This window comes from Onychostoma macrolepis, chromosome 25, assembly GCF_012432095.1.
Source record: "Onychostoma macrolepis isolate SWU-2019 chromosome 25, ASM1243209v1, whole genome shotgun sequence".
Lineage (NCBI taxonomy): Eukaryota > Metazoa > Chordata > Actinopteri > Cypriniformes > Cyprinidae > Onychostoma > Onychostoma macrolepis.
The window spans coordinates 18,354,777-18,380,035 of NC_081179.1; the positions used below are offsets into that span (position 1 = coordinate 18,354,777).

Consider the following 25,259-nt stretch of genomic DNA (forward strand, 5'->3'; position numbering starts at 1 on the left):
ACCATATACTTTGTTCTCCTACAAAAACAAGTGGTCCGATATTTTACCCGGTGCGTGCAAAGTTCACCCAGTATCCCATCACAGTCCTGCACAGCTCTTCCTCTTCCTTTGTGAAAGGTGCTGCAAGATTGAACCATTAAATGATGATTCAGTGGTTATTTAAACCCTTTCAGAAAAGTTCAGTGTCAGTGAAGGATGTGTTTGTGATGACGAGTTTTACCGGTTGCTTTGAGGTGGGCTTTAGCGAAGCAGGTGCCCTGGATAAAGAACAGTTCATCTGCGTGGTCGACGCCAACAAAGCTGGGCCTGTTCTTCTGGATCATACTGGGAGGATGCTGGAACTCGTACAGGTAAACCGGCGCTCCTGAGGCTACAATCACAACAGCACACCTTTTAAACAAGTGAAAATGATACATAAGATTTAAAGGGATAGTTTACACAAAAATGAAAATCCTGTCATTATTTAATCACCCTCAAAATTGTTTCAAGCCTGTATGAGTTTCTTTCTGTTGAACTCGAGGGAAGATATGTTGAGGAATGTTGGCAATCAAGCAGTTACTGGTAGCCACTGATTTTCATAGTATGGGAAAAATACTATGGAAGTCAATGGCTACCGTCAACTCAACTGTTGTCACATGAGGGTGAGTAAATGATGACCGTTTTCATTTTTGGGTGAACTATCCCTTTAAATCTATCTATAATCTTCACTTGTTTAACTATGCCTTTAACTCCAAGAGTATTTCACTGATTTTGAGGAGCCATAAGATCATGTAAACAAAGCACAATAGATCTGTTTTTGTTTTGTTTTCTAATATTAATATATAATAATTTCCTTAATTCAGAAATTATGATTTTGAATATTTACTATATTGATATATTTTAAAGTGTAATTTATTCCTGTGATGCTGCATTTTCAGCATCATTACTCCAGTCTTTAGTGTCACATGATCCTTCAGAAATCAGTCTAATATGCTGATTGTGTTTAATTCTTTATCAATTATTATTGGTCCTCAATTATTTTTCGTATTATCAATGTTTAAAACAGGTTTTACTGCTTAATATTTTGGTGGAAATCATGATATATTTTTAGGATTTTTGATGAAAGTTGAGAAAAACAGCATTTATTTGAAGTACAAATATTGTCTTTAATGTCACTTTTTGTCAATTTAATGCTGAATGAAAGTATTATTTATTTATTTATTATAACTCTTGCTTCCCAGATTCCACAAAATTACGAAGCGGCACAACTGAATTTTAGTAATTATTCCAAACGTTTAACCTGTAGTGTATATATCATTTTTTGCTAAAATTTAAATTGAATAAACTACATAATATAATCAGAATTTAAAATTCTTTGTTAAATATTATGAAACCCTTTTTCCCACACAGCTGCAATGGTCCAATATGAATGAATGAAGAACTGACTGCGTCTCACCGCTGTGGTATTTTGCCAGTTGGAGGGCAGGGATGTTGAACAGCACGTCACCCATCATCTCTCTGTAAATGTCTCGGACTTGAATGGGATCTCTTGTGTCGCCCAGGTACTCGTTCACCACCAGATCAATGATCCATCGATCCCTGGGCTGATGTGAGTAACAGTCAAAGCACACAGGATTCAAAGAAAAACACATGTAACGTACGTACTGTAAATGTGCATTGTGTTGAGTTGTGACTTACATCAGGATACGTGAGGGTCAGGCCTTTTATGGCTTGCTCTTTATCCATCCCATCAGTCCATCCTTTACCCGCAAAATACTATGAAGAAATAACATTCAACCTTAGCATCAAAATATAAAACCAAATATAATAATAAACTGTAACTGTGTCTGAGATCTCTGTATGCATGTTCATGTGGTTTTGAAGATCTTTTATTTTTAACAGAAGGTTTGATTCAGTGACAGAAAAACAACTGCCTTGATTCTAAGCGAGTGAGTTTGGATTGTGATATTAAATATAATAATAAATATAACATTTACTCACTGTGGCCAGTAAAAAGCCAAACTCATCATTGGTAATTCCAGTGATGAGAGGAACTTTACTGAACTCTTGTTTCTGAACGATCTCCTCCACAGGTTTAGGAAGGAAATAAGAATCCAGAGCGAGACTGAAGTGCATCATCACAAACTAGAAACATAGTGGAAACACAGCTGCTCATATCAAATCACATTAAATATATTTTATATAAATTCTAATCTCACTTATATTTTTAAGCATGATATGTGTTTAAAAAAAAAGTGTGCTTACAATGTGTTGAATGCACATTTGTAATGTATAAGTGCGTATAAATGTATATCCATATACAGGTGCTGGTCATATAATTAGAATATCATCAAAAAGTTGATTTATTTCACTAATTCCATTCAAAAAGTTAAACTTGTATATTATATTCATTCATTACACACAGACTGATATATTTCAAATGTTTATTTCTTTTAATTTTGATGATTAGAGCTTACAGCTCATGAAAGTCAAAAATCAGTATCTCAAAATATTAGAATATTACTTAAGACCAATACAAAGAAAGGATTTTTAGAAATCTTGGCCAACTGAAAAGTATGAGCATGTACAGCACTCAATACTTAGTTGGGGCTCCTTTTGCCTGAATTACTGCAGCAATGCGGCGTGGCATGGAGTCGATCAGTCTGTGGCACTGCTCAGGTGTTATGAGAGCCCAGGTTGCTCTGATAGTGGCCTTCAGCTCATCTGCATTGTTGGGTCTGGTGTCTCTCATCTTCCTCTTGACAATAAAAGAGAATCTATGGGGTTCGGATCAGGCAAGTTTGCTGGCCAATCAAGCACAGTAACACTATGGTCATTGAACCAGCTTTTGGTACCTTTGGCAGTGTGGGCAGGTGCCAAGTCCTGCTGGAAAATGAAATCAGCATCTCCATAAAGCTTGTCAACAGAAGGAAGCATGAAGTGCCCTAAAATCTCCTGGTAGATGGCTGCGTTGACTGTGGACATCAGAAAACACAGTGGACCAACACCAGCAGATGACACCGCAGCCCAAATCATCACTGACTGTGGAAACTTCACACTGGACTTCAAGCAACATGGATTCTGTGCCTCTCCACTCTTCCTTCAGACTCTGGGACCTTGATTTCCAAATGAAATGGAAAATTTACTTTCATCTGAAAAGAGGACTTTGGACCACTGAGCAACAGTCCAGTTCTTTTTCTCCACAGCCCAGTTAAGATGCTTCTGACGTTGTCTCTGGTTCAGAAGTGGCTTGGTAGCCCTTTTCCTGAAGACGTCTGAGCGTGGTGACTCTTGATGCACTGACTCCAGCTTCAGTTCTCTCCTTGTAAAGCTCTCCCAAGTGTTTGAATCGGCTTTGCTTGACTGTATTCTCAAGCTTGCGGTCATCCCTGTTGCTTGTGCACCTTTTCCTACCCAAATTCTTCCTTCCAGTCAACTTTGCATTTAATAAGCTTTGATACAGCACTCTGTGAACAGCCACACCTTTCAGTAATGACCTTCTGTGATTAACCCTCTTTGTGGAGGGTGTCAATGTTCGTCTTCTGGATCATTGCCAAGTCAGCAGTCTTCCCCATTATTGTGGTTTCAAAGAACAAGAGATACCCAGAATTTATACTGTAGGGATGGTCATTTATTCAAACTCAAATGTAAATATTCTAATATTTTGAGATACTGATTTTTGACTTTCATGAACTGTAAGCTCTAATCATCAAAATTAAAAGAAATAAACATTTGAAATATATCAGTCTGTGTGTAATGAATGAATATAATATACAAGTTTCACTTTTTGAATGGAATTGGTGAAATAAATCAACTTTTTGATGATATTCTAATTATATGACCAGCACCTGTATATGTGTAAAGAGAGTTCACTATCAGGACCCTTTGATAACACACTTAAAGGGATAGTTAAAATGAAAAATCAAAAAAAAGAAGAAGAAAATTCTGTCATCGTTAACTTACCCTCAAGTTGTTCCAAATCTGTAACCTGTTTCTTTCTTCTGATGAACACAAAAGAAGGTATTTCCATAGTATGGAAAAAAAAATATATACAATGGAAGTCAACTGTTTTGTTACCAGCATTCCTTAAAATATTTTCTTTTGTGTTCCTCAGAAGAAAGAAACAGGTTACAGGTTTGGAACAACTCGAGGGTGAGTAAATGATGACAGAATTTTTATATTCTTGGTAACTATCCCTTTAAATTCACTTTTAAAAAGTGCACAGAACAGCATACACTATTTGCGTCCAGTGGATATTCTCCAAAATGGCGCTACGCTGACGCAGAAGAGACAAATTCTTGAATAAAGTCGTTATGTTGGGGGGTTTTTGCGTACAAAATGTATTCTCGTAGCTTCATAACGTTACGGTTGAACCACTGATGGCAGATGGACTATTTTGACGATGCCTTTCACACTTTTCTTTGCCTTGACAGTGTTAATTCTTTGGCAGTCAATGGGACAGTCACAAGCCTCCCGGTTTTCATCCAAAGCATCTTAAATTGTGTTCCGAAGACGAACTAAACTTTTACGGGTTTGGAACGACATGGGGGAAAGTGATTAATGACAAAATGTTCATTTTGGGGTGGAGTAACCCTTTAAAAACATTTATCTTAAATAGTTTATTTTTATGAAAAATTTCACACCTTTTTGGAACATTCCAGAACTTCCTCCTCAGACCAGCGCTGGATGCAGTCAACGATCTTTGATGAGCTGCTGCTGTCACAGTTGCATAATTTGGCTGCGTTCTGAAATTACCATCAATATGAGAAGTTATTTAATACAACTTAATTAAATAACACAATCATGAAAATGTAAGAAGAATATAAAATGATACCTGAGCCTTCAGTAAAGGATTATCCATCACTAAACCATCCCAAAAGGCCGTCCCACTTTCTGCAATGGCACGATGAAACAGACCAGAAGCCAATGGTGAAAGAATCTTGAAGACAGAATGACACCAAAAGTGACTCTATCACTCAAAACAAATATTTAACAGTAATGAAGGCTGAGTTATGGTTTCTACAGTTACTATGCTGTAAATAAAGATCCATACCAGTGTGGATACACTTATTCCTCCGGCAGACTCTCCAAAGATGGTCACAGATCCAGGATCTCCACCGAAGCTGTGGATGTTCTCCTGAACCCACTGAAGAGCTGCAACCTGATCCAGAAGACCATAGTTTCCTGGAGCATGTTCATCTCCCGTGCTACAAAAAAGAAATGGAATCTTTAATCTGAATCTGTAATTAAATACAGAAAAATGGATTTTAAAAAGGGTTTAAATCATGATGCACCAAATTTATTTATTTTAACGAAACACCGGAAACAAAAAGGTCTGGTTACTAACGTAACCTCAGTTCCCTGAGATAACTCCTCTTTACGCTGAATACCGAAGCAGTTTGTGTAGCTGCATGAACAAATGGTGCTTCAGCCCACCAAAAGGGGTGGGGGCCAACTGCTATAAGTTGGCTCTGAGAACCATTTCATGCCAGCGAGATGATCTTTGTGCTGAAGGAGAAAATTTTGACGAAATGGCACTTATATAGCCCCACCCCTTTTGGTGGGTTGAAGTACCATTTTGTTTGTGCAGCTACATGAATGTGAACAAATTGAGCTTCAATATTCAGAGTAAACAGGATTTTCCCCATAGCGTCCCTTGACGTAACGGGAGAGACCATTTGAAAGGGAACTGAAGATTTAATTTAATCAAAAACCGAAAATAAAGTTTTGGTTAGAAAAAAAACACTGTTTGGTCAATGATTTCAGATTCTCCATAACTATTTTCTGTAATTAAATTTGTCACTATTTTGTAATGGAATTTCATCAGTGATTTGGGCCAAATATTATCGGTGCATCCCTTATACTCACATAGCACAAAAACATATTAAAGCAATTTTATTTATTTAATTTATATTAATATAATGACACTGAACATTTAATTGATCTTTAAAGTTAACAAATTTGCTTTGGCATGTGCATTGATGCATTGATATTTTGATGCAATGATAAATATTCAATGTATCGATTACAGAATTGAATTTATTTTATTTACTAATACATAGGTCAAGCATTTATTTTTTGCAGTTAAACTACACTTTCAAAAATGGCAGTAAATACAAGAAATATTTAACTACATTACAGATTAATTTTTGTTTTTCGTTCAGGGGTAGACAAAGGAATAAACAGCTTGAATATTCGATTTCTACATGTGGGCAGGCATTAAACGCCCCTTTCTGCTGATTGGTCAGTCGAAGATCAAACCGTGCTGTTATCAGTTCTTCCACAGTTCTGAGTGGCAGAACAATAGTCCTTCGCTGCTGCAGGTGTACAGATTCTTAACGCTTTTCATCTTTTTCTCATCAAACAACCAGACTAATGAATAGCTCAACACAACTCGTACCGGGGCAGAGTCTAGACAGGGCTTTATTCTGTGTAGACCAGCGGTTCTCAAAATGCTAGACTGCAAAATAATTTGCAATAGCCTAACGTATTTTCCAGACTGTAAAGTCCTGTTTATTATCATGATACATGCTGTGATTTATTCCAAAGTGACTTTTATGATGCATTTAACATCAAATAACATAAATGTAGACTTTTTAAGTAGGCGTAAAGTATTTGCTGTGTGTTGGTTAATGTCCTTACTGCTCACATTTGAGCGTTGGAGGCCCCCTCTCACTGGCTCCTCTGCTCCTCGGAGCTCCACTGAGCTGCCATGTCAGGTTGTTAGGCTCCTGCCTTCCTATTTGGATGCTCTTATGTTTGAGCCTAGCAGTGCTCCCCTCTTCCTGAGGGTCACCTATGAGCACGCCCCTCACAACTGAACGTCTGAGTGTTTCTCCCACTTCTGGGACTCGGGCCCTCCACTCTCTGGAGCTCCGTACGGCAACCACGCCTGGTAGCCAGGCTACCTTCTGCCTCCCTGGCGGGCTGCTCTTATGGTCGAGCTTTACAGAGCTCCCCTCCCTGATTATGTGTCCTGAGTACCCTGCTACTCCTGAGCAGTCTGTCACATCGAGTACTGGCCCGGCGTGGCTTTTGTCAATTTCAATTCAATTCAAGTTTATTTGTATAGCGCTTTTTACGATACAATCGTTGCAAAGCAGCTTTGCAGGAAATTAAGTTTCTACTATATATATGCACGCACATACGCACACATGCACATATACAGTATATACATGCATATACACATACACACAGAAGAAACCCAATATATTTAAGTTATGACAGACTTAACTTGGTAATTATGTGTTGTCTGAGGGTTGGCATCCTCCGTGGTCCTCTGAGGTGTTGCCATCATCTCTTCTCAGGTTTTGTGACCTTTTTAGAAACTATTTCTAAAATCCATATTTATGGTAAGTAATAATTTGTTACATAGCACTTTTCTGGGTACTCAAAGCGCTTTTCATAGAAAGGGGGAATCTCCTCCACCACCACCAGTGTGCAGCATCCACCTGGATGATGCAATGGCAGCCATATCGCGCCAGAACGCCCACCACTGGCCAATGTTGGCAGAACGTCGCTGGCCAATGTTATTGTCGTGTTTAGATGTATGCTTCAGACACCGGTCTCGCCAAAGGCGTTCCCCAAAGCGACCTCTAGAGGACGCAGTGTCTCGTTCCCTGGCATGCACCAGAAAGATGCTCAAGGAGACCGATACGCACTAAAAGCAGCACATTCTGTTGTTCTCTTTATTTTTTAAAGGCTATTTTTGTAGTCATTTGGAATGTACACAAATAAAAATATAAATTTTACCATACCATAAATGAAAGGGTATTAATTCCCCTGCTTAGGAAAAAAAAATCCAAGTGAACATCAATTAATACTCAATATTAACCTCTGACTGCTGCATATTTCCTGTACACTTAAATACTGGTCAGCGCTTGACTGTAGTCGCGTTTGTCTGCTATTTAGTTTACGGAGTTTATTTAACCCATTGCAACTTATTGGAATTGTGTGAATTAGGGGTAACTACTCACCTTGTTGTTCTTACTTAGGCTTATTACCTTTCTTTTTCAAAATACACACACACACTGTCCTGCTCGAACGGCAAGTTATTACATGTATGAAAATCTTTCAGATGTTGCAGCTGTGTGCGAGTGCACAGCAGCTCGTGCCGCAGACAAGTGCATGAGATATCAATTATAATCAGTTTTAATAAAACAAACGACTACATTATAAAACTCAGAAGAGTCAATGCATTAGTTTTTTTATTATCCTTTTGTTTTAGTGTTTAAAATATTTAATTAAAAAATAATTAATTAATTAAACAAACAAGCTTACTGTGGGACCAGGGTAAATTATGACAGCCGTCATATCATACCCTGCCATGCCCAGCTGATGCAAAGCATAGAATTTATGTCTTCACAGAAGAAAGCCCTTGTCTAGGCTCTGCCCCAGTATGAGTTGTGTCGAGCCATTCATTTGTCTGGTTGCTTGATGAGAAAAAGATGAAACGTAGTTGCAATAATCGCATTAAGAATCCATACACCTGCAGCAGCGGAGGACTATTATCAAAGCCACTAAAAGGCAAGCCTGCGACCTTTAGCCAAAAAAGCGTAACGGCTAATGCTAACGCTTTCACTTTGGCAGTATATGGGAAAGTTTTTTTTGAATGGATGTCAATGGAGAAGAGTCTTCACTACGCTGAGTTATGAAATATAGTTGCAATAAACTTGTTAAGAATCCATACAACTGTAGTAGCAGAGGACTGTTATTATGCTGCGTGAACTGGGGAACAACTGATGACGGCAAGGTTTAATGTTTGGTTGGCTGATCAGCAGAAAGGGAAGTTTCATTTCCGCCCACATGCAGAGATTGAATATTGAAGCCATTTATACATTTTCTAGAAAAAATGAAAAGGAACCGTTTTCTTATTTTTCAGTTATTAATATTAAATTAAAAAAATGAATGGATGGAAGATACCCTGATTATTTAGGTACTAATAACCAATTTTACTATTAATTAAAAATAATAATTCTTATATAGAATACGAATTTACCTACTTGTAGTTGTTAAAAATCCACTGAATCAAGATCCCAATCTACTATTATCTGAATTCAGTTACATTTGCATCTGTCTTTCTTTCTTATTTATATTGCTGTATAATTATTTTAATTATGTGATGTAACAATAGTATGTAAATTGAAGAAATGCTATGGCTATTATGTTTGAATTAAAATGGTTTTATCAAGGGTCATCTGTAAAATAAATGGCTAAAATGGCACCTACCTAAAGAATCCCAGCAGGCCCAATCTGTACTGAATCAGCACCACAACCACATCCTGATATGCTGACAGAACGGAGCCGTCGTATATTGATGCTGAACCAAGAGCAAGCCCTCCACCATGAATCCAAACCATTACCTAGAAAACACAAGGAAACATTCTTGAACACATTTTCTATAAGGACATTCACTTAAGTTGTTGATGAACTTACTGGTAGCTTGGCCTCTTCACCAGGTTTGACTGGAGTGTAGATGTTGAGATACAAGCAGTCCTCTGAGACCTCGGGAATCTCTACATCCATAGCGAGAAACTCAAGTTCAGTGACAATAACTTGCCTGTCCTGGATGCACCTAAAGAAACCACAGCACCATTAGATCATAGAAATGTCTAACAAAAGATGTTTGAATTCAAATGCTGTTTTGTGACATATTACATGGGTGGCTGTTTGGTTGCGTCTCTCACTCCATCCCATTTGTCTGCAAGCTGGGGCCGAGCCAGTCTCAGGGGGCCCATAGGGGGCTTGGCAAATGGCACACCAAGATAGCTATTGACGATTGTATCCTTTCCCTTAACAGTCAGGAAGGCACCTCTTAAACTTCCTAGTTTAGTGTGAACTAGAGGTCCTGTCAGAAACAAACGTATAACAATTCTTAGTTTCATGCAGAGAGTCTTAGTGAAAGAATGCTGATTCTGATAACTTGCCTTCCTTTCGCTCTTTTATTGTCCGAGGAAGGGTTTGAGTCATGAAAGTGAAGTGTTTTCCCTTCAGGTCTTTCATAGCTTTCTGTTCCAGTCCAATGCTGAGATACTCGGCCTCACCTCCAAATTCAGGCCACTCTGTGAGGTCTGGACCATTCGGAGACCTGCCATCAGGAAAAGTGTTTTAAAATCTAGTTATAAATGCATGTGCCAAATTCTTAGAAATGCACTCTTTCTTTTTATGTTAGTTTCATATGGTTTGAAAACGTTTTGTACCTTTGATACTATCAAGCAAAAAGTAATTTTCCTTTAACCTGAATACATATAAATATATTTATTTGTAATTAAATATATTTTAGTAATAATGTATAAAATGTCATGAACATTTTTGAAAATATGCAACCCATGACATTTTACAAATTGAGTTAATTTGGTTTGGAAAACTTTTATACCATTTTCAAAAACATTTTCAATTAAATGACTCTAAAAATGTCATGTGGTGTAACTATTAAGTAAAAAGTCATTTTGACTGCTAGCCTTCTTATGGCCCATACAAAATGGATGTAAGCCTGAAGTGGCCCACATGTAAAATAGCAAAAATGGCCCAAATGGATCGAATCACGGCATCTGTAGGCAAACAGGTGGTGTTCACGGCAATGTGTAATCTGAATGTGACCCTAAAGTGGCCCATGTGGTAATTAGAAAATATGGCCCAAATAGTACCAACCAAATGTGGTCCACCTTTGGCAAAAATGTGGCACAATCGACAAAGGCTAATCTGGGTGTAAACCAAATGTGGCCCAGGTATATTAAAATGTATCTGGGAAAGTTTTGGCAAAGATGTGGCACAGTGAGCACTGGCTAATGTGGCTGTGAGTCTAAAGTGGCCCGCATATGATGCCACAAATGTGACCCAGTTCTCCAAAACGTATCTGGACCAGTTTTGGCAAAGATATGGCAGAGTGAGCACTGGCTAATATGGCTGTGAGCCTAACTTGTCCCACATTTGACATGGCAAACATGCCCCATATATTATGAGATGAGGGCCACTTCTGGTTTGGATATTACACTTGATACTGGCTAACTGAAATGGAAGTTTGAAATTGTAAATATGGCCTAATAGAATTTGGCTACTTTTAGTAGGACGCAACACAGTTAACTGATGCAGGATGATCTAGATATGAGTCTTAAGAGGGCTACATACCCACCCAGACTGCAACCAGTGTCGGCCCAGATCCAGCCCACATCTGGCCCGCATGGATTTCACACGGGCCAGATGTGTGCTGTATCAGGGCCAACAATATGGCCGTTTCTCAAACGGAAGGCTGCATCCTCCGGAGGTCGCATTTGTAGGCTGCATGTGTCATCAAGCCTGGTTTATTTCAGTTAACTGAGCATTACATTCCTGAGTCATAAGCATATTACAACAATTTACGCTCAACTAAGAATAATGGTCAAATTTATAACTGTTAATATTCTAAAATAAGATATTCTTTATAATGTATGCAGCCTACAAATGCGACCTCTGGACGATGCAGCCTTCCGTTTGAGAAACGGCCTATGTTGCTGTCTGGGGAGCAATTTACTTTTTAAAGCATGCTTATAATGGCAGTTTTTTATATGTGTACTGTCCAGCATAAAAACAGAAGTGCATTATAATGATAGCTCTTACTGTCAAGGTTTCTATTAATTTGGACTTTGTTTTCCTTTTGCACCATTTCCCATGTTGTGTTGATTGTATTATTCTGTTCAGGTGTGCCTAGTTAATTATCCTTGTTTGGTCTGAGTACTTAAGTTGTATCTTGTATCTTCACTTTGAGTTTGTTTGGTCTTACGTCTACATGTCTATAATGTTGCTGTGCTACATTGTGTTTGGATTTACCCTTGTTGGATTAAAGACTTATGATATGAAACCTTTCTCGTACGTGTCTTTGTCGTACACTCTTTAACACAGCGTAGCTGTGACACTTATAGACTTACTGTGTAGGTAGAGTCTGAGTAAGAAGCATTTAGGATTAAATTTGTGAAGAACTTATTTTAAAGTATTTGAATGTGTCTTTGAATATTTATCTGTGACATTTGAATTGCTGCTTGTGCAAAACCTGGGTCAGGATGTTTTTACCAAGTAGGACACATTTCTGGAACTTATTTGAACATTTAGGGAGGACATTTTTTAAATTTCTCTTTAAAATTTGTTAAGTACTGTTGATGCATAACTCACTTAAGGCTTAGTGTGGCCAAAATAATGTATATTTATGGTTTATTTGGTTCATTATTAGCTAAAATGTGGCTGTGCAGTGGCCTGCTTGTGGACCACCGCCAAAATGCCACCATTCCATGCAGCATGTGGGCCACATGAGGAATGTGGGGAAGACCCGGGTTTGAATAAAAATCAACTGTGGCCCATATTAGGGCCAGTTTTGGTTTATTTGGTTGGCTTACATGCGGCAATGCTAAGGTTTACTTGAGGCCCAAATCAGGCAAACAGGACCTGACTGCCCAAATGCCATTATTCCACATGGTATGTGGGCCAGAGCAAGGTGTTGGATCTGGGTCAGAATTAAAATCAATGTGGCTCAGATTTTAGCCAGTTCTGCTTTATTTGGTTTATTCATGGCTGACATTGGACCTTCCTTTGGCTTACTTGTGGCCCAAATTTGGCAAACAGGAGCACGGCTAATGTTGAGATTGGAAAGTCAAGACTATGGCATCCACTATTTAGTGGGTGAGCCTTTGCTTGGAGACAGCCTTTTCCCTTCTGTTGTCCTCCATAGCAGATGAAGAGCTGGTCTGATGTCCTAAAGCACAGACAGGACAGAGCAGAGCAAGGGCTGGGTCTGCCTCCTCCGAGGGCAACGCTTGCAGGTTCACCACCTGATCCCTGAAAGGCGTGGTGGGAACCTTGGGTACATATCCGGGCCGGGGTCTCAGGATAACGTGAGAGTAGGCCGGTTTGAATTCCAATTTGACGACCGAAAATACCCTACCCTCTTAACGGATGCCAGTGCAGGCAGGAGCACCATCTTTAGAGACAGAAATTTAAGCTCCACTGACTGCAGAGGTTCAAAGGGCTCCCCTTGCTAGGCCTTTAGGAACAAGGAGAGATCCCAAGAGTACCGGTTGAGGGGACGGGGGAGGATTTAGCCTCATTGAATCACTTACAACCTCTGACCAACATTGAAGTTCCAGAGATCTGGTCGTGGGTGCCATAGGGTGCCCTGTCTCTGAGAAACCAAGTCCTGCTCCTCGTCCTCCCTGACCTTGTGCAGTTTCTGTGTGAGAAGGCTCACTGGGGGAAACGCATATTTGTATAGATCCCGAGGCCAGCTGTGTGCACATCCATGGCAAGGGTCCCCTCGGTCAGGGAATAAAACAACTGACAGTGGGATGTGTCTGGAAGGCAAACAGGTTTACCTGTGCATCCCCGGAGTGTCTCCAATCAGCTGTATCGTCTGAATCAGCTGTCGTGAGATCTCGTCAGCTGCATGATTGAGCTCTCCCACAAAGTGAATGGCATGAAGTGACCTCAGATGCTTCTTACTACAAAGGAGGAGATGGTGGGCGAGTTGCAATTTGCGATGGGAGAGTAGACCACCTTGATGGTTGATGTATGCAACGGCTGCCATGTTGTCCGTCTGGACCAGTACGTGCTTGTCGTGTAGCAGCAATTTGAAGCAGCGCAGAGCAAGCCATAATGCTAGCAATTGATATGCCAATGCAGTCAAGGTCCTGTCCAGGAGCCCGATGCTGCATGCCTGTTGCACATAGAACCCCAGCCAATGGCAGAGGTATCTGTTAAGACAACAACATGCCTTAACACTTGCACTAGGGGAATTTCTGCCCATAGAAAAGCAAGGTCCGATCAAGGGCTGAAGGTTTGGTTGCAGGACGGGGTGATTGTAACCTGGTGCATGCCAAGTTGACATGCTCATCTCGGGACTCTGTCATAAGGCTAACACTGAAGCGATCTCATATGAAGCGACCTGAGCGGCGTAAATGTGGTTGCAGTTGCCATATGCCCCTGGAGCCTTTGAAACTGTTTCAGTGGGACAGCCATTCGAAAGAATTCAGGCAGTTCAGCATCGACTGGGAACACTTGGCTGAGAGACATGCTGCCATGTTGAGACATGCAGTCCAACTCCATACCGAGAAAAAAGACCCTCTGCACGGGGGAGAGTTTGCCCTTTTCCAAATTGAACTGAAGCCCCAGATGGCTGAGGTGCTGTATTACCAGGTCCCTGTGTTCGCACAACTGCACTCATGCAGGCCAGTATGAGCCAGTTATCGAGGTAGTTGAGAATGCAAACGTCTCTTTCCCTTAAAGGAACGAGGGTTGCCTCCCTCAAACCGGGCTCTGCTGCCTGCTAGAGATAGAAGAGGAGGATGAGAGTGGTGAGGTGCAGCATAGAGTTGATACCTCATCTATAGACCTGATAGACCTGCAGGAGGGCCATGGCATGCAAGGTGGAAGTGGCCTGTCCAGCAGCTCTGTAAGCCTTGGCCGTAAGCATAGACAAGAACTTACAGGCCTTGGATAGGAGATGTGGATTACCCCGCCTGGCAGCAGCGCTCTGCAGGCACAACTGCATCTCAATAGCACGTTTCATTGGGGGGGGATCTCCACATACACAGTGGCCACTCTGCCATTGAGGGTAGTGAGGGTGGAAGAAGCACTGGCTTGGTTTTGGGAAGAGTAGGGTGACCTCCACGACCTAGTGACCTCTTCATGCACTTCCGGGAAGAACGGTATTGGGGATGGAGACTGACGGTCAGCGTGCATCACCCCCAGGTACCAATCGTCCAGCCTCGAATGTTCGGGAGACCACAACTCGAGCCTGATGCTCTCAGCAGCCCAGGGAAAGCATACCTGTCAGCTCTGGGTCTGACTCAGTCAACGCTAATTTCCTGAAGAAGGCTCTTTTAGAAAACTGCAGCAGCAGCAGACAATTGCTTTAGAGCACAAACGCTTGGCTCCAAAGGGAATAGCTGAATGTGTGATTGCAATGCAATGTGCGATGCCAATGTCCATTAGCTTGTTTTGTTACACTCAAAGATGGTTAGGCTCTCGGGCTGAAAGGGATCTATCAGATAAACCTGAATGCATGTGAATGATCTTAAGTTTTAAATATATTTTTAATGAAATTATATTAAAGCTGCAGTCCGTAAGTTTTGCTTCTTTGTCGCCATCTCTGTTTGAAAACCTGGAATTGCAGCCGTGTGCGGAATTATCTTAATGCGTGGGGTTGTGAGTCGGCACGGCTCAGCGCGGATGAATCTAATGTTCTGAAGAGTACCACTACTATACCGTTACACGTCATCATACGTCGTCTAGCTCCTACAATACACACACCTATACTGGTGTGCATCACACATCCAGGAGCAAAGAAACTTGTCAATGCTGCCCCACAAATTTTATTAATAACGGTTTAAATACTGAATCGCTGCATTATATTTTCCAGCAACGAGAGGATAAAATCAGTTTTTGAAGTAAACTCACTCATTGTAAACATTAACATGCGTTACACATTGCATACACGCAACTTTCATCTCTTTCTCTCTCTCTCAAATTGGTAATATTTCAGAAAAAGGTTTAGCGATTTCTAATTATTGGAGGAACTAGCCCCCATGATTGTCTATGGTGGTTGTCGCTCTGATCAGACATTAAAATATGTTGTGGCACTATCGTGCAGTCAGTAATTATATGATGTTTAGCAAACTGTAGCGATTTTTTTTCAAACATTTCTTTGAATAGCATGACCGTAAATATGAATTTACGATTGAATGTATCATAAAACAAATGATTACTTTTCATTAAAATCTTTATTAATGCCAAAAATGCTTACATTTATGTGTCTTTTTGTTCGCTTGGGCAGCCATGTTGCCACTGTAGCCAGTTAATGCTGAGATAATTCATACCCCTTCGTTTGAAGTGTGGTCCCAAAAAATCTTCATTTGAAGGGCTATCTGGCCCTTCCACTTTCCCCTACCCCTCCAACCAAAAGAGAATCGAGACACCCCTACCCCTTCACGTGAACGCGCAAAACGGAGGGGAAGGGCTAAGGGGTAGAAATGGGATTGGGCCTAAGTGTGGCAGTCAGTCACCGCACCGGTGTGGATATTTACTGTAGCCTACTTTGCAATCACAGATTCTAGCCTAAGCCTTGGAATACGTGACCCAAATAAGAATTTTCACCGTATATTGCCATCTGAACAAGTAAGTAACAAGTCTGCCACGTTTGTTTTGACCAACTGAGGAAAAATGCATTACCATAAATCTCGCTACCAATGGTGATTAAATCTAAAGATCGGTTAGCTCATATCACATCAAACCGTGCAAATTATTATTATTGTTATACTTTATTCTCAAATTATTCATGTTAAAAACATCAGCATTGCTTGACTATGAGTATAGTGTGTATTAGCGTGTAGATTTCAATTTCTCAATTTCTGTCATGCCATTCGAATTTCTTAAGAAATTCTTTTGACCCAAAAAGCAAACTATGCTCCCTTCGAACTAGTTTTCTTTAAAATGCAAATCGTGTGTAATCCCAGGCTATCTGTAATCAGAAGCACATTTAAAACTGGAATATACTTTAATTTCATTCACAAGTGTTTCATAAACACACAATCCTTTCTGGATTACAATCCGCCATCAAAATGATACATTTAATTATTCTAGCTGCTGTGAAAAAAGGCTATAAATGTTCCGTCTCCTGCAGGATCCTCGCATGCGATAGCCTAGCTGCCGGGACAACTTCTTTATGTATACAGACGTGACGTAATGACGCAGTGTCATGCTCGAATTTCCTGCGAAAATCTACTCGTACCACTCAAATTAGAGAACTTTCTTATAAGATAACCGTTGTGAATCGGGCTAAAGTGAGGCGATTAGTTTTGAACACTGGCTGGTTATGTACTTTCTCAAATATTGACTTTGGATCATTTTTAACGGAAAAAAAGTTACGGACGGCAGCTTTAAATATCAAGAAAAAAGTATATGAACATAAATTTATTAATTCATGTCATGACGTTTTCAGAGAGTCACACCACGTTACATTTTACACCCTGAAATAACCTGCCTTGTCAAATTATCTGATATTTTAAGGGATTTATTGATTTTGACACGCAGTCATGAGGGTCTGCAGAGGTTCTCTCTATGATATCAAGTTCATGACAAAATACTTTCATTTTCATGCCAATGTGTTTTCATTTTCAATGAGGCTTTTTCTTCATCATGATACCAGGACAGTTATATCACCTTGCCATTTTTGACTTTATCACCCAAAAAATATCAACTGGATTACTTTCTGGTAAGTATCACTTACCCGGTGCGAGCAAAGTTTCCCCAGTACGCCATGACAGTTCTACAAAGCTCATTCTCTTCTTCTGAGAGTTCCTCTGAATTAAAACAGAAGGAAAGACATCAAACAGAAAAAGGACTGTATTAATTGTAACCATCTATAGAACCCAGTTGTGATCAAGTATATCAATGAAACTAAACTTTGAGATTTTAAGATGCAGTCACAAGATGCAAATTCACATGATCAGCCAACCATTGCGACATCTGCATGGGGAAATCGTTCATCCTTATCCTAAATCTTACTGTTTGTTGTTGAAAACAAGTCATTTCAATAGAAAACTTTCCATAAGGATGAAAAATCTCCCAATGCAGATTTCGCAACAGGTTCAAGTTGGTCATGTGAATTCGCTGTGCTGACCAACAGAAAGCTGCTTGATTTGAAAGTGACTCCTGTGTGAGCAGTGAAGCATAACAAAAACCATTTGTTATGTTTCCTAATATTATTTACTATAATACCTTTAATATAATACCTTTCAGCTTTATATGTCCATCTGCAAAACAAGAACCAAAAACAAATGCAATTTCATCGGTATGGTCACTTCCAACAAAACTGGGTCTTTTCTTTTGAAGTGTACTGGCAGTATGCTGGAATTCATACACGTATACTGGTGCACCTGCATCTATTAAAGGACAAAATTGATAATTATCTTTGAGTATCACTGAAACAGCCTTCTAATAATAAACAGTGATATTTCTACAGCACACTGAACAAACGCTCACCTCTGTGGTAATTTGCCAGTTTGCGAGCTGGGATGTTGAACATAAAGTCCCCCATTATCTCTCGAAAACCATCTCGTATTTTGATCCTGTCAGGGGATGTGCCCAGATACTCATTTAAAACAAGCTCAGCAACTAACTGATCTTGAAGCTGAAGGGGAGAAAAACAGACCAGAAATATTATACCTTTAAGATCTTTTTTTGTGCCAAATTGTCAAATTGAAGATTCTTACGGTAGGATTAAACATGGTCAAAAATGGCAAGATCTGCTCCATGTCCATCCCGTCTGTCCATCCTGGAGGTGAAAAGAACTACTGAAAAACATTTTTTAAATATGAATTTACTGTACAATTCTGACTGAAGATAAACAGTTCTTTACAGATTTTAAAAGTGACAAAGTGTTTACGTTAGGCAATACATATCCCCACTCATCATCAGTGATTCCAGTGATCAGAGGCACTTTGTTAAACTCATAGGATTGAAGAAGCTCCTCTACAGGCTTGGGAAGGAACCGGCCATCCATCGTCACTCCAAAACGAACCATTGGATGCTCCTGTAGTACACACCATTTAATACATAGGAGGGCTGTTTGCATATATTTGTAACAGATTTAATTGAATATTCACATAGATTTTATGACACAGTCAAGTATGTGGACAGACCATAGCGATCTTCAGTATGTCGTCTTCTGTCAGCTGCATAAAACAGTCAACAATCTTCTTTGTGCTGGAAATATCACAGCCAGATATATTTCCTGCAGCCTAGAGAGAAAATGTGATATTTACATTAAATGTTTTTAATTTTTATTAGAGAAGAGAGTTTCTTAAGAAAAGAACAGGAGTAATTGACCTGAGCTAATGCCAAAGGGTCGGGATTTATGATAGCATCCATTGCTGCCGTACCGCTCTCTGCGATGGCATGATGGAAGAGGTTTGCAGATAATGGAGAAAGAACCTATGAAAAAAAATATAAAAAATACTTAAATATAACTCGTCAACCTTTTTTTAATTTCGGAATTAAAATTAATGTCATAATGAGAAAAATGTGTCATTAAATGAATCATTATTTTGAAAATACCTTAAGTCATTTGACATAATCTTTACTATTTATTTTCAAGAAGTCCAAAAATATTGCAAATATTTGAAAAAAAGTCTGCCAAGTCAGGAAATTGAAATAAAACAGGAAATTATATTTATTCACGATATAGGTATATAATATTTAATATAAAATACCATTTACTCTAAAAGTGATCACATTTTTGAAAATGATGAATAAATTAAATAAGTTGAAGTACTAAAATTACTTCAGCTAAAATAAAAATAAAATAATACATCTAAATAGATTAGCACATAACAAAATTACTTGAAAATATATAAAAAAAAATGCTCAATCAAAATACACAGCATGACATTTTTAGTGTCATTAAATTCAAACTTAAATTTATCTTGTCAAAGCCTAAATCACAGAAAATAGTTTTGAATTATAAATCCTTACATGTAAAGACACACTGACTCCTCCGGCAGACTCTCCAAAGATGGTCACTAATCCAGGATCTCCACCGAAGCTGTGGATGTTCTCCTGAACCCACTGAAGAGCTGCAACCTGATCCAGAAGACCATAGTTTCCTGGAGCATGTTCATCTCCTGTGCTAAAGGGCAGAAGATCATCATATAACCTCATTAGAGACCTTAGACCTCAAAATTACGGTATCAGTCACTAATCAGAGAATCTGAAGCATCAAAAATGGCCATTCAAAGAGATTACATGCAAGTCTGAAGTCCAAAAATGCATGGCCTGACGATCAAAATCTAATGTTTGATATGTCATTGTTTATTGTTACTCTAATACCTGGAGAGAAAAAGGCTAATTAAGGGATATTATTTGGAATCATTAGAATTTATTTATTGAATAAATAAACTATTTGGGGTTTTGTTGGATCTTTATGTTGGCAACAACTAGTTTTTACCTAAAAAATCCAAGTAGGCCAAGCCTGTATTGAATCAGAACCACAACTACATCCTGATAGGCAGCCAAAACATGTCCATCAAAAATGGAAGCAGAGCATGAAGAAAACCCCCCGCCATGAATCCAAACCATGACCTGTTGCACCATTACAAAACAACAATATTAAAACACTTAGACATATATGCATGAAAATGCAGCAAAGTTCATCCATATCAGTCACACTTACAGGCAACTTGTCATTTGCTCCAGGTTTAGAAGGTGTGTAGACGTTGAGGTAAAGACAGTCCTCTGATGAGTCAGGAACCTCTATGTTCATTGATATATTGGCTATCAAGTCTTCAACTAACTGCTTTTCCTGCAGACACCTGGGACGGACACAGAGGAACAATGAAAAATCTGGGTGTTGAAGCAAAACACCTGATCTAGAGGTGCATTAGTTCGGTTTTATTCTCACATGAAGGGCTGTTTTGTAGCATCTCTCACTCCGGTCCATTTCTCTGCAGGCTGTGGAGGAGAAAATCTCAAAGGACCCACGGGCGGCTTGGCGAACGGGACGCCCAGATAGGAATGAACAACTGTGTCCTTTCCCTTCGCTTTCAAATATTCACCTTTTAGAGCTCCAAACTTGGTGTGCAAGACAGGACCTGTGTAATTCATAAAAAAAGATAGTTTAAAGTAATTTTTGTATTCACAATATGGGTCCCACTTTATATTAGGTGGCCTTAACTAGTACGTACTTACATCAAAAATTTAGTACAGTGTACTTCTTGTGTTCATATTGTATTGCAAAACGCTTTAGGTGCTATTGAGGTGGGATACAGGTAAGGCTAGGCACAGGTTTGGTGGTTTGGGTAGATTTAAGGGTGGGTTAAGGTGTAAGGGATGGTCAACAGAGTAATTATAAATGTAATTACAGAAATTAATTACAGATGTAATTACACGTAGGTATTTTTAAAATATAAGTACAATGTAAAAACAAGTACGTATACAATAAGATCAAATGATTAATTTCAATGTAAGTCAGTCATTCTTGAGAAGTGGGGCAAAGGGTGCAAAATTGAAAAAATAAAACCTTGTACTCAGACAAATAAAACTACATTTATGTATCTTATATGCAGTGTTGGGGAGTAACTAGTTACATGTAACGTAATTACGTAATTTAATTTCAAAATAAATGTAATTGTAATTAGTTACAGTTACTGAGAAAAAATGTGTAATTAAATTACAGTTACTTTAGAAAATTTTAATGATTACAAAGGGGGTTACATCTGAATATTTTCACACCCCCATACAGATTTAATTGACTTCTTTCATAAATTGCATTGACTGCTCTAAAATGAGACACCAGTGTTTCAGGAGTTTAGGACAGAATAGGACGCATGCTTATTCGATAGCTGTTTTATTTCCTATTTTGGATTATGCATATGCTTTAATTTTTAAGATTAATTGTTTATTCCAAGGCATTGTTTGATGCCAGTGTTTCTTGTCATAACTATGCAAACATTTGATTTCAAAACCAGTATCATAGCTATTAAACTATTTCTTGTTATGATTTTAAATCTGTATTTAACCTCAGAATGATCTCAAAGTAAATAAGAGGTGCTAAAGTCTGATTTTGTGGTGGCTGTACTTTAGATTAAATTATTACACGGCTCTGTGGAATGCTTGATTCTGATTGGTCAGTCGTGACATTCCAAGGTATGTTATTCCCCAATAACAACTGGTAAAAGCTAATAACACAGACTCATCCGGGTAACTTAAGCCAGTGCTATACACTTGCTAGGAACAGTTTTTGTTGTTGTTGTTGTTGTTGTTTGGTGGAAGCTTTGCTTTTGGTTAGCTAATAAAATATTAAAACTCAATTCAATATTATGTGTGCAATTTCTTAATTCTGTCATCCTGGTATCTCGCTCTCTCGTTTCATACACTGTAAAAAGTGAAAGTTGACTTAACTTAAAAAAGTTGAGAAAATCCGTTGCCTTAAAATGATTAAGTACATAATAATTAAAAAAAAAGTTATGTGAACTTGACAATTCAATTTACTTATTTTTTTAATTATAATTTACTTAAAAATTTTAAGGCAATGGGTTTCCTCGATTTTTTTAAGTTAAGTCAACTTATCACTTTTTACAGTGTACAAACGCAGCTGCTGCCATTTTGTTTTGCACACTGTAATGGATTATAAGATAACTAACAAACTAGTACTATAAGTACTAGTACTTAATTATTTATGTGGTGAAATGTTGTGTAATAAAAGTAGTACGACTGCACCGTATCCCTTAAATGTCCGTCTAGTTTGAACTTGCCGCTTGCTAGCAACTGCTTTCTTCATGGAAGCTTTGCGTTCAAATATTTCAACTCAGGTCAGTGTTTTGTGTCTAATTATTTACTTTTGTGGCAAGCAGCCGTGTAACAATCGGGATAATGTACATCAAGCCAGTTGTTATCGCAAAATAAAGATGTACATTATCACTTATTTAATTGAATGAAATCTTAATTCAAGTGATGAAGGATTTTGCAGTAATCAGTGTTGAGCACTACTTTAAGGTCAATCCTGCCTGCTTTAAATGTTTCAAAATGATTAACAGTTGAAAATGTTAGAAATTTAGAAAAGTAATCAAATGTAATGTTATATTACTTTAATAAAATAATTGAAAAGTTACTTATTACATTTTAAACAGGGTAACTTGTAATCTGTAACCTATTACATTTCCAAAGTCACCTTCCCAACACTGCTTATATGTACTAAGCTACTGAGCTATGCTTTGATACAACCTCCCAACTTTTCTCTTGTTTTAGCAAAATGTGCTTTTTACCTTGGACTGTGTAATATAATTTCAACTTTATCTTTAACAGCATTCAAGATAAGTTTTTAACAATTCAAAACACATTCTCACGTTATCAGACAGATTACACTTTCACATATTCCTCAACAAATATAAAAAATCATAATGAAATATGATCAAAATATTCCTCTGACGGAGGTGACAGAACTGACGGTGGTGACGAAAACCTGAATTTGTAGTCATCAAATACATTGAATCAATCAATTACTGTATTAAAACAAACACAACAAACAGTAAGTATGTTATTGTTTATAAAGCTTTTATTCAAGAGTCACATTTAAGTATTTTGATATATCATTGGAACACAAAATCTGACGGTGGTGACAAATTGGGCATTTCTTTCACAAAACAAATGGAGTTCATGTAGTAGTCATTTTGTTTTTTTCTGTTGATGCTAGATGCTAATGTAACCTGCTTCAGGAGAATAAAATGATCTAAATATTTCAAATAATTTCCTCAGAAATTGGAAGATGGTGTTGACATATCATGGTTGTGGCCAGGAAATATTAACATTATGATTTAATATATTCTAAAACTATAAAACTGACCAGAGCCTGTCTGGCAGTGATGTACTCTGCAGAGGAGGATTGTGGTGAGGGGTCCTTTAGAGTGACAGCTGCCCCTGATATTCCCTGATTTTATTACATTTTAATGAATGTCTGACGGTGTTGACAAAAAGTGGGGACACAACTTTGAAACATGCATGTGTCACTGAAAAACAACCTTGCTTTGATATGAGATATTATTAAGTGTTACTTTTGATAAAACAAGGTATTTTTCATCATTAAAAAAAACAAAAAAACATTTTTGTCCATGCTATAGCATATGAATGATTGAACCCTTCTCTGTGGAAACACTGTTTTAGATGTAGTGAAAAGAGTAAGTGTCAGATTTCACATAATAATGATAAAATTAAATTGAAGGGAATAATTGTGTTAAATGCATTCTATTATTAATCCCCAATTAAAAATATTTTTATTTTTTAAACCTGATAGAAGTTACAATTGCTGGACATGTTTTGTCCCATGTCTCAAGAATGACTGAAGTACGTAGTTAAGGCCACTTCATATAAAGAGGGACCACAGTATGATTTGCTATTCACTTTCAATTAAAGCGACATAGAAATAGAAAAAAAGCAGTTGGTTGTCCTTCAAATTTCAGAGTAGACATTGAATATTTACATTTGATGACAATTCACATGCTTACAATATTAACTATTAATACATTAATATATATATATATATTTACATATTCTATACATGCTTCATTTCATATTTAATTTTTATTTGCGTTATACATGCTGTACTTCATTTGAAACTATTTTATATATTTTAAGCTATTTCATACCACTTATAATTTGATTTGTTTTATATGAATTAAGTAGGCTATTCATTTAAATTATTAAGATTATAGGCTACTCCATCTGAAACTATTTTATGTTTTATATTAATTAAATGCATTTATTTATTTTTTATCTGATTGTTTAATAATTTCTATGCATGCATTTTAACCTCGTATTTTACATATGCATAAAGACACTGATCAGGCTTAACCGATCATTTACCGCACACACGCCCACACGTGCACTTTCGCCCCATTACCGTTTAACTTAGTAGATTCATTTACCAGCGTTGCGTTCTGACAGCTTCGCCGAAATGCTCATGTTCATGTCAAAACGTGTGAAAAACACAGTTGCTTCAAAGCTCGAGTAAATGCAGTTTTCTTGCGTTAATAAGAAAGCTGTTTTTGACAGTTAGCGTGCTGTTGTGCAAGTAAACGCGCTCCTAACGTGACTTACCATCCTCTGCTTTCGCTGTGTTTTGTAGACTCAGCTGGATCAGGATCCAGAGTGAAAGCACCACAGAGCCTCTCATCGCCGTGCCGTGTTCAGTCCCACAGCAGAATGCGTTCACAAGCGTCCTGCACACTCTCATCAACACAACTGTGTAACCTAGACACACTTTGAACTTTGCTGTGGGAACTGTGGTTGCCAGATTCATTAACCCTCTGGTGCTCTTCGGTCACTTTTGACCGAAAAATCTTCTGTTTTGAATTTGTAAAAATCACAGCTTCATCGGAATGGTACGAAACTTGGTTACTTATGGCATTTGGAATGTGAACACACACGCACAAAATCGAGGGCTTGATTCGAGCAGGCTAAAATGACCGACCATAGGAAACGAATGGGGAAAATATGGAGTGAAAACAGTATCAAAACCTCCTAAAAATGCACGCGCGAGAGATCCATACACAGCGAATCCACAAATGTAAACCAGATCCACACAGGGCAATCCAGACAAAGACAATATGTGCATTGTTTTTTTGCTCACAGTATACACAACAAATAGCAAGTCCTTTGCAGTAGTGTTCTGCCTTAAGAATGTCCGTGAATATGCGGTTTTGTATTTGTGGATTCTTTTGAGACCGTCATTCCGCAGCTTAAACTCACAAATGCGCACACGCCTATCT

General features: G+C 38.3%; 1 protein-coding gene across 2 annotated transcripts in view; it reads right to left on the reverse strand.

Moving 5' to 3' along the window:
- The window catches only part of LOC131534961 (fatty acyl-CoA hydrolase precursor, medium chain-like), a 25,261-nt gene extending 444 nt beyond the window's left edge, over positions 1-24,817 (reverse strand). The window contains exons 1-24 of one of the 2 annotated variants that reach the window (XM_058768108.1): positions 24,589-24,817; positions 20,399-20,588; positions 20,171-20,309; positions 19,946-20,079; positions 19,474-19,627; positions 18,829-18,933; positions 18,642-18,740; positions 18,386-18,532; positions 18,213-18,290; positions 17,983-18,130; positions 17,733-17,882; positions 17,228-17,300; positions 9,906-10,066; positions 9,637-9,826; positions 9,415-9,553; positions 9,208-9,341; positions 5,033-5,186; positions 4,814-4,918; positions 4,623-4,724; positions 1,981-2,124; positions 1,678-1,755; positions 1,436-1,583; positions 221-370; positions 48-120 (exon numbers count right to left, since the gene is read on the reverse strand). In XM_058768108.1, the coding sequence (XP_058624091.1) occupies positions 48-120; positions 221-370; positions 1,436-1,583; positions 1,678-1,755; positions 1,981-2,124; positions 4,623-4,724; positions 4,814-4,918; positions 5,033-5,186; positions 9,208-9,341; positions 9,415-9,553; positions 9,637-9,826; positions 9,906-10,066; positions 17,228-17,300; positions 17,733-17,882; positions 17,983-18,130; positions 18,213-18,290; positions 18,386-18,532; positions 18,642-18,740; positions 18,829-18,933; positions 19,474-19,627; positions 19,946-20,079; positions 20,171-20,309; positions 20,399-20,588; positions 24,589-24,790 (3,197 nt within the window). In that variant the 5' untranslated portion in view covers positions 24,791-24,817. Of the gene's footprint in view, positions 1-47; positions 121-220; positions 371-1,435; positions 1,584-1,677; positions 1,756-1,980; positions 2,125-4,622; positions 4,725-4,813; positions 4,919-5,032; positions 5,187-9,207; positions 9,342-9,414; positions 9,554-9,636; positions 9,827-9,905; positions 10,067-17,227; positions 17,301-17,732; positions 17,883-17,982; positions 18,131-18,212; positions 18,291-18,385; positions 18,533-18,641; positions 18,741-18,828; positions 18,934-19,473; positions 19,628-19,945; positions 20,080-20,170; positions 20,310-20,398; positions 20,589-24,588 lie in introns of those variants that run through there. The other variant, XM_058768109.1, reaches the window with a different exon arrangement.
- Between the last annotated feature and the right edge of the window lie 442 nt (positions 24,818-25,259).